Below are 15199 nucleotides of genomic sequence, written 5' to 3'. Positions count from 1 at the left end.
GGAAAGAAGTAAGAAAGTGTCCTTAGTCTTCAGTCCTCAGTTAGTCCGTCTGTATCTGTCCTTAGTCAGTCCTTAGTCAGTTATCTTCAGTTTTATATTTCTTTCTCTGTCTGAAAACCTCACAATACATAATTCAAATCTTTATTTAAGAATGGATTTTGATAAAAAATGCATTAATTGTAACAGATATTTGCGAAAAACAGTTGGATATAAAAAAGTTATTATGAAAATTGATGAGGCTAATATTGCGACAGAAAAAATTGGAAAGAGAGTCTTTATTAATGATACCTTTTGTGGTAAGTGTCGAGTTATTTTAACAAGACCACCTATACTTAAGAACACTGAGGATTCATCTCCAGATCAATTAAGTATCGAAAGTCAGCCAATTTCATCTCAATCCTCATCCACTACTATTTCATCTGTATCGTCAACTGAAGATCCTTCATATGTTATTGAAGAAAAAATGGAAGAAGAATTAGAATTTGTGGAGTTGGGTTTTCCTCGAATTGTTGCTACTCACAAATAGTGTTGCATTTGTGGATCATCATCAAATATCAAATCTGTTCCATTTGAAGCACGCAAACAAGTGTTTTTCAAAAGACAACTCCTTATTCCCGAAGGAAATCGGTGTTGTAGAGACCATCTTATAAAAAAGCGGTTCTACGATGAAGACATTAACAATTTTCGAATTTATTCGAACACCAGTGTATTTGAAGTTCGTGATTTGGAAAAATTACTGGGGCAGCTCGCTATTGGTACTGACTCGTCCATAATTGATAAAATTGGAGATCACTCGTTTTCAGAAAAACAGTTAGAGGCATTTACTAGTCTTACCTGGGAAAAATTGATAAAACTTCGTGAAAAGTTAACATCGATGAGAAACTCAGTGAATCGTAATATCGTTCAAGCTCTTGTTATTTTTTTATTCAAATTACGAACCGGCAATTCGAATGCATTAATATCTTCCGTTTTTGGTTTAGTTCGGGAACAAATTGTATCTGACTACTGTGATGAAGTTATATCTTCGTTTGAAAAAGATGTTTTACCTCAGCATTTTGGAATTGATGCTATCAGTAGGGAGACATTACTCACTAATACGTCAAACACTGCTAAAAAATTGTATCAAGTAGAAGATGACCAGTTGATACTCATTTGTGATGGAACATATATTCGTCATGAAAAAAGTGAAAATAACGAATACCAGAGGAAATCATATTCTGGTCAAAAAAAGGTTCCTTTGTGTAAACCATTCACGATATGCACTACAAATGGTTTCGTTATAGATATGCTTGGGCCATATACAGCTAATATGAACGATGCTGAAATTATGAGAGTGATCTTAAATGACCCCAATGGTCTGATTAAATTGCTGAAAAAAGATGACATTATTGTGGTTGATCGTGGCTTTCGTGATGTGATTGGATACCTAGAAGAATTAGGGTTCAAAGTGCTAATGCCTGCTCTCAAAGGAAAACGCAATCAGATGACCACAGATGAATCGAATAAATCCCGTTTCGTTACCAAAATTCGTTGGGTTGTTGAAGCAGTACATGGCAATATTAAACAGAAGTTTAAGCTATTAGATCATAAACTGGATAACAAATTGCTTCCAAAAACTAGTGTTTTTTGTCGAATCGCTTGTTTTTTGCACAATGAATTTGGAACAAGACTTGATTCTGATCTTGATCTTGCAGAAAAAATAATTGCTGTCATGAATTCAAAAAAAGATCAAGAGAATACTTTAGCTTTGGAGATAGAAACTAATCGTTGGGCCAGAAGAAAAGTTCCTTTTGCAATAATAACTTCAGAGCAATTAACTGACTTTCCAGAATTATCAGAGCAAGAACTCAAAATTCTTTTCACTGGATCATATCAAATGTCTCAAGCTGTATCGTATTTAGCTGAGATGATGGATGAAAACGGAATATTCACATTCCATTTTTTAAAAATTACACCTAATATTATAAAGTTTGAAGTCAGATCTCGACATATTAATTCGAAGACATATCGTAGTTTTATTGAATATCAGCCAGATAAGAACGATATTTCCGGAATAACTCGATATTGTTGTGATTGTGCGAATGGTAGACGCACTGTTGGATGTTGCTCTCATATTGCTGCTATCATATATTATTTATCTTACGCTCGATATTTGGCTAAAATTGTAAGACCTGCTGAGATCCTGAGTCGCCTGTTCATCGATGAAAAAATTAGTGTCGTATTGAATGAAGACAGTGATGAAGACTAATATAGTTACATCTTTTATTATAATTTTTATTTTTGTTGCATAAGATTTAGAATAATATCTAACCGTATAAAGAATATATAAGTACTATTTTTAAATGTATTTTCAATAATCAATAACCCTTCTAATTACGTTAGACGGAATATATCTTAATTGTTTTATAATAATCTTTATGTTTATTTCTGGCAAAGTGTATTTTGAGTAAAAATATAATTTTTCACATTTTTTTTTAACTGAATAAAAAATATAAATTAGTTAAAACTTGGGATTTTAGAAAAAAGATGAGTTTTTAATTTTTTTCATATTGTTCCACCACTTCAAAAAATTCAAGAAAATTCTTGAGTGTAAAGGAGTATAAAAGACATTTTCTGAAAAATTTTGGTAACTAACATATTTCAAAAAAGCTAAAAAAAAAAAAATTTAATTTTCTTTCGTCCGCTAAAAATCGGCTTTTCGTTAAAATATTATGATAATATTTTTTTTTCATGTCTAAGACTCCTAAGAACTAGAAAAAAAGTAATCATTGATTAGTTTAGAATTTTACTATAAAAAAAAAATAAAATCGAAAAAACAGGTTTTTTTAAAAATCTCGAGAACCGTTTAAGTAAAAGAGCTAGAATTTGGGGTGAATTATTTTGATTCGACACCAAATCGATCACCCAAGTGCGAGTCAAAAAAGCCACGGGGGCAGATTTCCCATACTTATCCGGCTATACCCTTTAAGAATATAGAAACGTGTATGTGTGTGTGTTTTACATCACACGTGATATGCAGAAGTAGTGCTTTCAGTATTTAATGATGTATTAAATGAATAAAAAATATAGCGAAACGAAGTACAGTACACACTACCCAATACGCACACTCAGATGTAAAGTACATCGTGCAATCACTAGCACAATAACAGCCGCCACCAATAGGGGAAAAAACTTTAACTAAACCAACGCAACTGTTTCTCACCCATACATGTGTAACACCTGGGCACATGCATAGATGAGAACGCAGAAAGTACGGGGGGAGAAAAGAAAGATTAGTATATTAGAAGCTGAAAATCCTGATCTAAGAAATATAATTATGACAAACACATAAATACATTTGCATAAAAAATAATCTAAGCGACTAATGACTGTACAAGTTACTTCATAAATAATGACTAAATATTTTGTAATATATTTAATTAATATATCTCAAAACCTCGGACGACTCCTTTCATTAAACTATTCTAATTCTTCTAAGCTTCTATTCTAATGAAAGAACTGGGCTTTGAGCTGCCACTTAAATGCCAAAGTCTATCCGTCGCGAATGAGTTTGTTTCTTGCCCATTTATTTAAAATATTGAAATATCGACATATCAAAATTAATCTCGATTAGATAAACTATGTACGAAGCAATGCATGTAAGACATTTATTACATACTTTTCTGGACGAAAACGAGTAAATTAATGCTCGATTTCATAACTACTGACCACGAACAAAACACGTAATAAAAAAGAGAGTGCATTCATTAATTGGATTATTAATTAAATGAATTTAACCGATGAGACAAGAAAACCTATCCTGAACTAATAATAAAACATACAATAAAATATACAATTTTCATGAGTAACTCCTAAAAAGCAATTTCTCATGTGCTTGTTAATAATTCATTTAAATAATTACAACGAGGAACTCGTGCAAATTAGGATATCTTTCATCCTCGGAATGATTGAGCACTGGAGGGACTTTAAATAAAAACTCACGGTTTAAGAAGTTCTGCGATGGCTCCAAAACACTCCTACTTTGCAGCAAGTATTGTAATCTAACAATGAAAGACGATACTTGATTTGACATTGAAGAAGATCCATTGAAGATCCATTGAAGATCCATCAAAGATCTATCAAAGAATTCATCCAACATCTTTGAAAGGACGAGAATCCATGGTTATATCTGTAAAATAAAATAGAACAAAACGATAAGTTATCTGGAATATTATCCAAAATCATATAAAATAAAATCGAATAAAAGGTAAATAAAAATGAATACTTACACAATACATTCCAATAGGACGAAGCTCAATGGCATATTATGATCATGCACACCTCGCGTGAATCTAATAACGCGCGGTATAAACGAAAATAAGAAACTATAGATGAGTTTCTTATCGCGATACCGAAATTTTATTATACGACGAACAACACTGACTAATTCGCGTTTAATTTTAACTTATTACTCGCCCGATCACTGATTCTAGACTGCACTAATTCAAAGACTGCATTGCTCGCAGTCAAATGCAAGAACAAAAATTTCACTCCTGGTCACTTCACATGGGCCATTCGTGCACGATTGCAATCTGAAACTAAAATAAAAAACAATACTATTAATATTATTACTATTACAGAAAATCATTAAAATTTTTAAAGAATTATTTAATAAAAAAATATACTCATTTTAAATCTATATTGACGAATGCATAATGGGTCTCCTATCCTTAGGATGACGATGACAATGCACAAATAATGACTATAAAACTGCATTAGATGCAATTAATTCAATTAACACTAGATTTATGGACAGAGAAAATTTGATTCATATCTCAAACTTTTTTTTACATATATATAAAATAGAAATATTTTAAATTATTTGTAATTTAATAAAATTTAAATTTAATTAACTTTAAAGTAGAATATTTTTTTAAATTATATGGTAATTTTTAATGCTGTAATGAAATATACACATAAATATTAATTCCTTTCCTCTATCAACTTTTTCATTTAAACAATGTTTGTAAATTTTTAAAAAATAGTGAACAAATCTAGTGTAAAACGAATTTTTAAATGAATTTAATAAATAAATTGTGAATATATACCATTCCAACGATGATCTGAAACACAAATAAAAACAATATTATATAAATCTTTGTTATATAAAAATTACTATAGATATTGAGAAAATGTTAAATAGAAAAAATATACTCACTTCGAAGGATGCAGGATGAATGCACGATGGGTCCCTACCCTTAGGATGACGATGAGCACACGTTTAAACCGAATAAAAGAAACTTGCGAGTTTCTTAACCGAGCAAACGAAACTTTAACATGCGACGATCAACACTGAATCTACTTGTCGACTTTTTTATATTTTATTTTAATGCGATACAACACACATTGCCTACACGCACAATTGCAATGATTTTCTGAAACCTAACAAGAAAAAAAACAATTAATATTTGTTGTGATAAAAATCAATTGAAATTATCATAGAAATGTTTCATAGTAAAATATACTTACTTTTAGTCGTCGTTGATGACTGGAGGATGGGTATCATAATACCCTTAAGATGACGATGCTTAAAATAAAAATAAATAATAAGTCTGCAAAGTTGAAACATACTAAAGAAAATTATATTACAATATTTCCTGTAAATCATTTCTGAAGGCAGGGCACACATTAAAACCATTGAATATTTTGTCAAAAATATTCAATGGTAAATAGAAAGAAACTATTTAATAATCTATGAGAGTTGACATAATTAAAAGTTAAAGTTATTAAATATTTGTGAAATTGATCAAAGTATGCAACTATTTGCTTGCAATATTACATATCAAGTATGTAATGTTAGTAAAAATATTAATTAAAAATCTTTAAAGTTGTCTAAATAAAACAGTAATTGTATCAGCAAACTCAATAAAGAGTAACATAAAAAATAAACCAGATTTTATACCATTCTATGCAATTAAAAACTTTTTAAACTATTAAAATCAAAACGATAACGTTAGAAATAATATTCCTAAATAATTTGATACGCCTCATTTTCGTTTATGTTGTCTCGTTGAAGAATAGAAGGCGAGTAGAAGGTACGTTACTACGTAACCTTGGTAGAAGAGACTTCGGGAGTGTCGAACGCATAGCTATTATACCTATGTAATCGACTGTTAACGTTTTGTAGTCGACTCGAAAAAAATATCTGGGAATATACATAGACATTTATAATAGCCTATATTTAGAGAGTATTGTGTTCTTATTCTTCCTCTCTCTCACTTCACTCCTTCTCACTCAACTCTCAATCTCTCTCTCTTTTTCTGTAGAATTTCTATATGCCAAATATACTTAAAAAAAATAATGCTCACCTCCTCGACGTATATAGAGAATAAATAAAAGAGCTGTCACAAGGTTAAAAGGTTAGGTATGTGAATTCGTGGTGTAACTCTCCTCATATCAAGGAAGCTAAAAAAAAGTAAAATATGAAAACACGTATAAAAATTTTGCATGTAGCTATCATTTGTTATATATCATTTCATTACATAACATGATATATAATTTGATATATAACATCATTTGATAATAGGAAGATGTAATTTAGAAAATTATTTGAAAAAATTACCAAAAATAACGGGATAACAAAATCCGCTGCAACAAGTATACAAATGACAGATTAACAGATTTGAAAGATTCGCCATATTGCTGGGCTTAAAACAGGCTCGTAAGAAAGCCGCGAAAGTAATGCGCGAAAATATTGCGCAGTACTTCTTCTTTCCACCTATAATAAAGAAAAATTTTGAATGATTAAACAAACAATATAGGAGCATAAAAATTGTCAAAATATACTCAAAAAATCAAAATTGATCCTTATACCCTTTATAAATTGTAATAGAAAGGTGTGTACCTTACAAAATATCTTCTAATTACCTGATCTTAACGGGACGATCACACTCCCATGTAATCTCCCCGAACGACGCCAAAGAACTAAAAAACATGGACGACGGATTGGTTTTGAATAACACATTAATGCACAGTTTTTTCATTTGAAAAAATATATTTTTTTTAATTCAAAAGAACAAACAAAAGAAAAGAAGTAGAATTGAGTATATTCAATATGAGGAAGTAAAATCTTATACTTGAAAATAAATTGTATGTTTAGGGGGTATTCTGGAAATTTGAAAAAATCGATATTTTTTTCATATTTTCAAAACTTAACCTTTTAAGAATATGTCCTCAAGAGGATTTTTTAAAATTTAAATTATTTTTGGAGCTGTTTTAGTAAAGCTGCATCCTATGCCCTACCCATATTACGCGAAACTTTGAACGCCTTTTTTCTCGAAACTGTTTTTTTGTCACGGTTGCTATTGGAAGAATATTTAGGCTAATGTAGTATTGAGAGTGCCGCGTGGCGTCGTGACGGTGGACTCGTAGACGCTACATTGTTCTTCCGTTGTTTTTTTTGTGTGCTGTACGTCTCGAAGTGCGTGCGTTGTTAGTTATAGGACGTCAACCGAAATGCGTGGACGTAGCGTTTCTTATTCTTAGTTTTTCTTTTGTACTTTTATGTAATGCATATTATTATATCTGAAATATGGTTGTTCAGTATCTTAACCAAGAGTGTTGGAAATCATTAGATAGAATTTTCCAATAGGTTATGGGCCCAGCACGCTTCCACTGCGCTTAAAGTGTTATTTTCTGGGTTATGATACGTGCGCGTTACTTGTAAAAGAATATTCTGTAGTGTTCCATAGTGTGTTTTCTCGGCTGTGTTTTATTGTAATATAGAACAAAATGGCAGATAGGGAGAAATATAGTCTTACAAAATTCGATGGGAAAAATTTTCCTTTATGGAAATACAGTGTATCGTTCTTGCTTGAAGCAGAAGATTTAACGAATTTTGTCAAAGGAACGGACGCAGAGCCAGAAAGTAAAACGTCAAAGGAATGGAAAGATTGGAAAACGCTTCGTGCTAAAACGTTGGTTATTCTCCTTAGCTCGGTGGAAACGTCCTTACATGGAAATTTGATAAACTGTGACACGCCGAAAGAAGTTTGGGAAAAACTAAATACGCTGTACGGGGATACCAGTGAAGATCTGAAGCAGAGCAACTGGCAAGCATTCTACAAATTTCGAATTTCTGATGGTGAATCGGTAGCATCGAGTATTGAAAGATTCGAAAGCATTTGTAGGAAATTAGAAAATGCCGGAGATAAGCCTTCCGATAGCGCGGTTATGTCGAGACTCCTAGATAGTTTACCGTCGAAGTTTTCTACATTTAGAATGGCATGGGAGAGTACAACTGCAGGAGAGAGGAAGAAAGATAAATTAATCGCAAGAATAATCCGAGAAGACAAGCGTCTCACATCGGTCGAAGCAGAAGAATCGTCGTTAGCGTTAAAGGTGAGAAATATGAATTTGCAGCCCGGGAGGTCCAACGATAAGGCAGTTTCTAGTAATCAAGCTGGGAAAAAGAAAAGTAAAACCAGAGGGGATGAAATGAAACACAAATTTTCGTGTAATTGTTGCCATGAAAAAGGACACTGGTATCGTGAATGTAAGAAAAGAATTGCTGATAAAGAAAATAAAAAGAAATCGGATAAGACGTCTAATCTTGAAGAAACATATAATGTCGCGGCGTTTTCTTTGGAGGCAACAAATAAAAAACAATCGATATGGATAGCTGACTCGGGGGCGTCGATGCATATGTCGCCACATAAAGAAATATTTCGAGAATTGAGACCGGCCGATAAGATAAGATATGTGAAAGTGGCAGGAGGCGAAACTTTATCCGTGGCGGGTATGGGGACAATAGATATCGTCGCGTGTGTGGACGATAAAGAGGAGAGCCGCCAACTTTCAAATGTTCTTTTTGTTCCGGATTTGGAAACGAATTTGTTTTCAGTGGGAGCGATTACTGAAAGAGGGTTCTCATTTCATGTTATCGGAAAGCGGTGCGAAGTTCGAAATAGTAGCGCTGCTTTATCTTCAGTGGGAGAGCGCCATGGACAATTATTTAGAATGCTATTTAAAACGAAGAAGTCTATGGAATGTTATTTAATACAAGAAAGCTCGTTAAAATTATGGCACGAGCGATTAGGCCTTATCAATGTGAACGCCATCAAGAAAACTGATGAAATAAAAGCTGTAAATGGTATGAAAATTAAAAATGGATCACAGTTTTTCTGTGAGGCTTGTACGCTGGGGAAACAGGCACGAAAACCTCATTTCTCAAGTAGGCGGGTCAAGGCAGATAAACTGGGCGAGATGATGCATTCGGATGTGTGTGGCCCAATAAATGTGGAGTCTGCAGGTGGTTCGCGGTATTTTCTACTGTTTAAGGATGATTGTACAGGTTTTCGAACAATTTATTTCCTACGGAACAAATCGGAGGTTCTAAATAAATTTAAGGAATTTGAAGCTCTTGTCCACAGGCAGACAGGTAACAAGATAAAAATTCTACGTTCGGATAATGGGAGAGAATATATTTCGAAAGAATTTCGAGATTTTCTACAATCGAGAGGAATCATCCACGAAAAATCTACGCCGTACGTTCCTCAACAGAATGGACGATCCGAGAGGGAAATGCGAACTCTTGTAGAAAGTGCAAGGTCCATGTTAATTTCAAAAGGCTTACCAAAATATTTGTGGGCGGAAGCGGTAAAAACAGCAGCGTACATTCTTAACAGGACTGTTACAAAACAGTTGGATGAAATGACTGCATATGAAAAATGGACTGGACGAAAACCGGAAGTACAACATATGCGAATTTTCGGAAGCATCGCCTACAAGAACATTCCCAAGGAAAGTAGGAGGAAGTTGGATAGTAAAAGTCTTCGGTTGGTTTTGGTTGGCTACGAAGGCGATTCTACTAATTATAGACTATGGGACAAGAAATCACGGAAAATACATATAGCCTGTGATGTCACCTTTAATGAAGAAGCTGCAGAAAATTTTGATGAAGAGTCCTGTAAACGTTTTTCTGAAAACTTGGATTTTGGAATATATAATGAATCACTTGAAGAGGACGAAGAAGATTTTGAGTCGGCTGAATCATCAGGTGAAGATAATGACGAAGCATCTCCAAGTGTAAGTAACCGTCAACAGGATGAAGTGCAACAAACCGGTAGACAATTGCGCGATAGAAGAACATTACGTGTGCCAGACCGCTATAGTGAGTTTGGTTATGCCTCCATAGCGGATGTGGTGCCCCAAACGTATGAAAGTGCTGTGTCTAGTGTAGAAGCAGTGCAATGGAAATGTGCGATGAATGAAGAAATGAGTGCGCTTCGTAAAAATAAAACATGGACACTAGAAAGATAAAGAAAATAAAAAGACTGTAGCTTGTAAGTTGGTTTTTACTAAGAAGCTGGACTCGAACGGTAATGTGCAGCGTTATAAAGCTAAGCTTGTGGCAAAAGGCTTCACTCAACGAGAAGGAATTGATTTTTCTGAAACTTTCGCGCCGGTGGTTAGATATGAGTCTATTAGAATATTATTGGCGATCGCGGCGAGAGATGATTTGGAGTTAGCACAATTTGATATTAAAACTGCTTTCCTTCACAGTGAGTTGAAAGAGCTTATTTTCATGGAGCAGCCACAAGGTTTTGTCGATAAATGTCAACCACAAGCAGTTTGTAAATTAAATAAGAGTTTGTATGGGCTTAAGCAGTCACCACGGTGTTGGAATTCTAAATTTACAAATTTTCTAAAGAGTTTTGGTTTCCATCATTCTGAAAATGATAATTGTGTATTTTTAGGGAAAGTGAATGATGCAGACGTTATTTTAGCTTTATATGTAGATGACGGGTTAGTGTTGTCAAAATCAAAAGAAGCGGTTAAAATGGTTTTAGATAAATTAAAAGAAAATTTTGAAATCACTATTGGAAACGGAAAACAATTTATCGGTATGGAAATTGAGCGCGACCGCAAAAATCGTACTATTAAAATAAAGCAGGAACAGTACATCAAAAGAATGCTTGTAAGATTTCGAATGGAGGATGCAAAACCAGTTAGTACACCGTTTGAGCCTGGTTTGCATTTGTCATCACAAGAAAATGTAAAAATGTGTGATGTACCATATCGGGAAGCTATAGGTTCATTATTGTTTGCAGCAAGGGTCTGTAGGCCGGATATTGAATTTGCGGTGAATAAATTAAGTCAGTTTTTAACGAATTATGGGCGGGAACACTGGCAAGCTGCGAAAAGAAATTTCAGATATTTGAAAGGAACGCTAGATCATGGAATTGTGTACGGAACAAGTGGGAGTAATGGCATTCTAAACGGGTATACGGATGCAGATTATGCAGGATGTGTAACTACTCGTAAATCGACGACAGGTTTTTTATTTGTATTAAATAATGGGGCAGTTTCATGGTCTAGTCAGAGGCAGCGTGTGGAAGCATTGTCAACAACTGAAGCGGAGTATATTGCACTTGCGAAGGGTACTCAGGAGGCTTTGTGGTTAAAGCAATTTTGTTTAGATATTGGTTTAAAATGTGAAGCGATACCTATGAATGTAGATAACCAATCAGCGATTAAACTAGCAAGTAATCCTGAGTATCATAAACGAACAAAACACATAGACGTTCGTTATCATTTTGTGCCAGAAGTCTTCGAACGAGGCGATGTTATTGTAAATTATGTCGATACCACACGGCAGCTTGCAGATGTTTTTACGAAGCCCTTGAGTAAGCAACAATTTGAAAAATTACGACACGGGATCGGTGTATTAGTCTAAATAAGTGGGAGTATTGGAAGAATATTAAGCTAATGTAGTATTGAGAGTGCCGCGTGGCGTCGTGACGGTGGACTCGTAGACGTTACATTGTTCTTCCGTTGTTTTTTTTGTGTGCTGTACGTCTCGAAGTGCGTGCGTTGTTAGTTATAGGACGTCAACCGAAATGCGTGGACGTAGCGTTTCTTATTCTTAGTTTTTCTTTTGTTCTTTTATGTAATGCATATTATTATATCTGAAATATAGTTGTTCAGTATCTTAACCAAGAGTGTTTTAATCATTGGATAGAATTTTCCAATAGTTGCAATGATATCTCAAGTTCTACTTAACCGATTTATTTGAAATTTGGTGAGAGTCTTCTCTATACATTTCTCTATCGTACTAATCAAACTTCTTACAACAATTTTTAATTTCTACTATTTTGAAAAAAATTCGGAACAGTAAAACAAGTTGTAAAAATAATGTATCTTTTTTTCCCGACAGCTGTAATTTAGCGAAAAAAAAAAGATTTTTGTTATCTCTTTTTGTTCGTACGATAGCGGCATTATTCTAAATTAATAATCTGCTTTACTTTTTTATTTTCGATTACTAAGGAGAGCTTCAATCGGGCAACCGTCTCGCGCCGTTTTTCTGGGAACCCCCTCCTACTTCATAAGCCTATATCTTTTTCAATTTTAAATTTTTTCACTATTTTTTTATTCATGTATTCTTGAAATATTAATAAATGTCTTATAAGAATATACATAGTGAAAATATTATTCGTCTTTTTGCAATCACACTTGAAAAAGTATCTAAAATTCATGCCTCTAGACCAGAATACCCCCTTGACGTTTAATTATACATTAATATTCGTGCAGTTTCTTTATTTGAAAAAACATTGTTATTTTTAAAATTGAGAAAAAAAAAACATTTAAATAAAAGAACGATGTTATAGACGATAAAAGTAATATTTAACTCTTCCTTTATTTTATTTCCTGTTTAAATCGCTATTGTAGACGATAAAATTTAGTTCTTTCCTTATTTTATTTCCTGTTTGAATACGCTATCGATCTTAGTGAAAGAAAACTCCGCTCAGAGATTGGAAGGAAACGATATTCCGTTGTTTAGAAAAAACAAAGTTCCTTTATGTACGATTTCAACTACGATCTTTACTAAAAACAAAAGCTCTACCCATCGATTGATGGAAATCTTGGAAAAGGAAGGAGATTATGAATCTTATCGACCAATAGCAGAAGGATCAACCGATAGGTACATAGTCCACCGATGGGTACAGCTTATGTTTTTGGTAAAGATCGTAGTGGAAATCCTGCATAAAAAAAACTTTGTTTTAAAATAAGGGAATATCAATTGTTTTTAGGGTGTTGCATGTGTTTACATTGAAATCCAAAACAACTTGAAGAGCCCGACACAGCACAATGGTTTTTGTCGCACCAATATGTCCCGATAATTCTAAAGTTTATTTGGAAATTGATTGTCCTCCAGAATATTCCTCCTAATTTCTGAGTGGAGTTTTCTTTCACTAAGAGATCGATAATGTATTTAAAACAGAATTCTATTTTCCTCGATAATAAACATCCTACGATTTTGATTCTATCTGTGACAATTTGACAAATTATAAAATAAAAGAACGTTTTCTCGTTATTTCAAATGTTTAAAAAAGGATGATTATATTGAATGTTTTATTACATTAATTACAGGAGTTCTATTAATTAATTGTTGAGACGTAATAGATATTTTCCTGTTTTGAACAAAAAATACTATATTAAAAAAGAAAATCGAAAAAACAAAATAAACGCTTTTTATGTTAATTTTTTAATTAAATAAAATTGGACAAATATGTTAACAACTAAATAATTAAACAATATAATGTCTGTGACTCTAATAATTTAATAGTAGAACAGTAGTATTATATAATAAAATACTACTGTAAGAAAATAACGAACGACTCACGCGTATTCCTGTAAATTCTTTTTTTTTTTATAAACAATCTATAAAGTGCAATTTATTCTTATCTTTTAATAACTAAATACTGAAACTATCAACAATAAAACATTTCAATTTCTACTTCTAGTAAATCAGCTAATACGTAGATATTGATAAAATTCCTCCCACAAGAAAAATAAATATTTATTAAAAATTACAACAACAAAATATGTAATATTAAAGATTTTAACATTATAAAAATAAAAAATATATAATTCATAAATTAAATTTGTTATTAAATTTAAACATATAAATGTACTATCAATAATAAAATGTATTTCTACTTCTACTTCTGTCTAATCAGCTAAAATGTATGAAATATTGACAGACAAAAGAAATAAATATTTATTCAATATTTTAAAAAAATGCATAATTATAATACTATTTAAATTATAAAAATAAATTAATAATTATTATTCGATTCATTAAAAGCAGTAATTTCGACTGATAGCCACTTCTTAATCAAGATATGAAAATTTTGACCAAAACATAATATAAAGAATTGTAACAATAAAAGAAATTCAGGAATGAACCAGAAGCAGTGTTTTGTGCTGTATGTGAATTATGTATATACAAAAACAGAAGAAATGTAAAGGTGCGATTTCATGCTGACGACGCTTGACGCTAGCTTTGAGCGTCAAATTTGACCACATTATATAATTTCGATTGAAGTGCCATCTAGATAAGAAGCAGCTTTAAATCTGAGCGTCAAACTGTATAGAGCGTCAAGCGACATTGACGAATTAAAATAGCGTTTCACAAGTAAAAAAATCGAAAGTTGACTTATCGATTTATGTTATTCCCTAACCTATTCGGATCAACAAAAACACAGTACAATTAACAGTGTAAAAATAATAATTTATAAAATACTTGTAAGAAGATGAACATTATAAATGCAATTTATTAATGACCATTTCTTTTTTGTATAACATGTAATAAGGCATATTAATAAAATATTTGTTTATATTTTTATGAGTATCAATAGGTTAGAATGTAGCATTTAATTTTTTACAAAGCAAAAAATGATTTGTTTAATTTATATGAAGCAGAGAATTGTTATAGGTATTACCTCTTTAAAATCCATAATATGTTATATATTATAATAATTCATAAATAATTATTAAATAATATCTAATTAGCGCAAGCGCAACTGCCTGTATCTTTACTTTTTGAGCGTCAAGTAAATGATACCAGCGTTAATTAATTTAAAGCACAAATATTTTCAGCTTTATCACTGCTTCTTATCTAGATATGGCACTTCAATCGAAATTATATAATGTGGTCAAATTTGACGCTCAAAGCTAGCGTCAAGCGTCAGCATGAAATCGCACCTTAAGGATGTAGAATAACAAACGCTATTGGAATTGAGAATATAGATATTTTTATAAGATAAATTTCTTAGAAATAAAGCTACAAAAAATGTTATACTTTCTTTTGTCTACGTTGTGTAGTATATGAGACAAGTATATGTATGGATGTATGTGATCCGCGCGTGCGCGCTGG

General features: G+C 32.3%; 1 protein-coding gene across 1 annotated transcript; it reads left to right on the top strand.

The window, feature by feature from the left end:
• The first annotated feature begins 151 nt into the window (after positions 1-151).
• On the top strand, positions 152-2248 carry LOC107072262 (uncharacterized). The gene is made up of 2 exons (XM_089176276.1): positions 152-494; positions 576-2248. The coding sequence occupies exons 1-2, from the start codon at positions 152-154 to the stop codon at positions 2246-2248; spliced, it is 2016 nt and encodes a 671-aa protein (XP_089032402.1).
• Positions 2249-15199: the final 12951 nt, after the last annotated feature.

Source organism: Polistes dominula, unplaced genomic scaffold (assembly GCF_049000335.1).
Source record: "Polistes dominula isolate Pdom_NZ unplaced genomic scaffold, Pdom_raw_medaka contig_6, whole genome shotgun sequence".
In the NCBI taxonomy this organism is placed as follows: Eukaryota; Metazoa; Arthropoda; class Insecta; order Hymenoptera; family Vespidae; genus Polistes; species Polistes dominula.
Note: the sequence above shows the minus strand (reverse complement) of the source record. Positions and strands in the feature narration are given on the sequence as shown.

What these genes read in the sequence shown, in the direction of transcription:
- LOC107072262 (XM_089176276.1), top strand. Translation starts at nt 152, where the DNA reads ATGGATTTTGATAAAAAATGCATTAATTGTAACAGATATTTGCGAAAA. An exon ending in ATTAGAATTTGTGGAGTTGG is followed by an intron (nt 495 to 575) that starts GTTTTCCTCGAA and finishes TTCCATTTGAAG; the next exon opens with CACGCAAACAAGTGTTTTTC.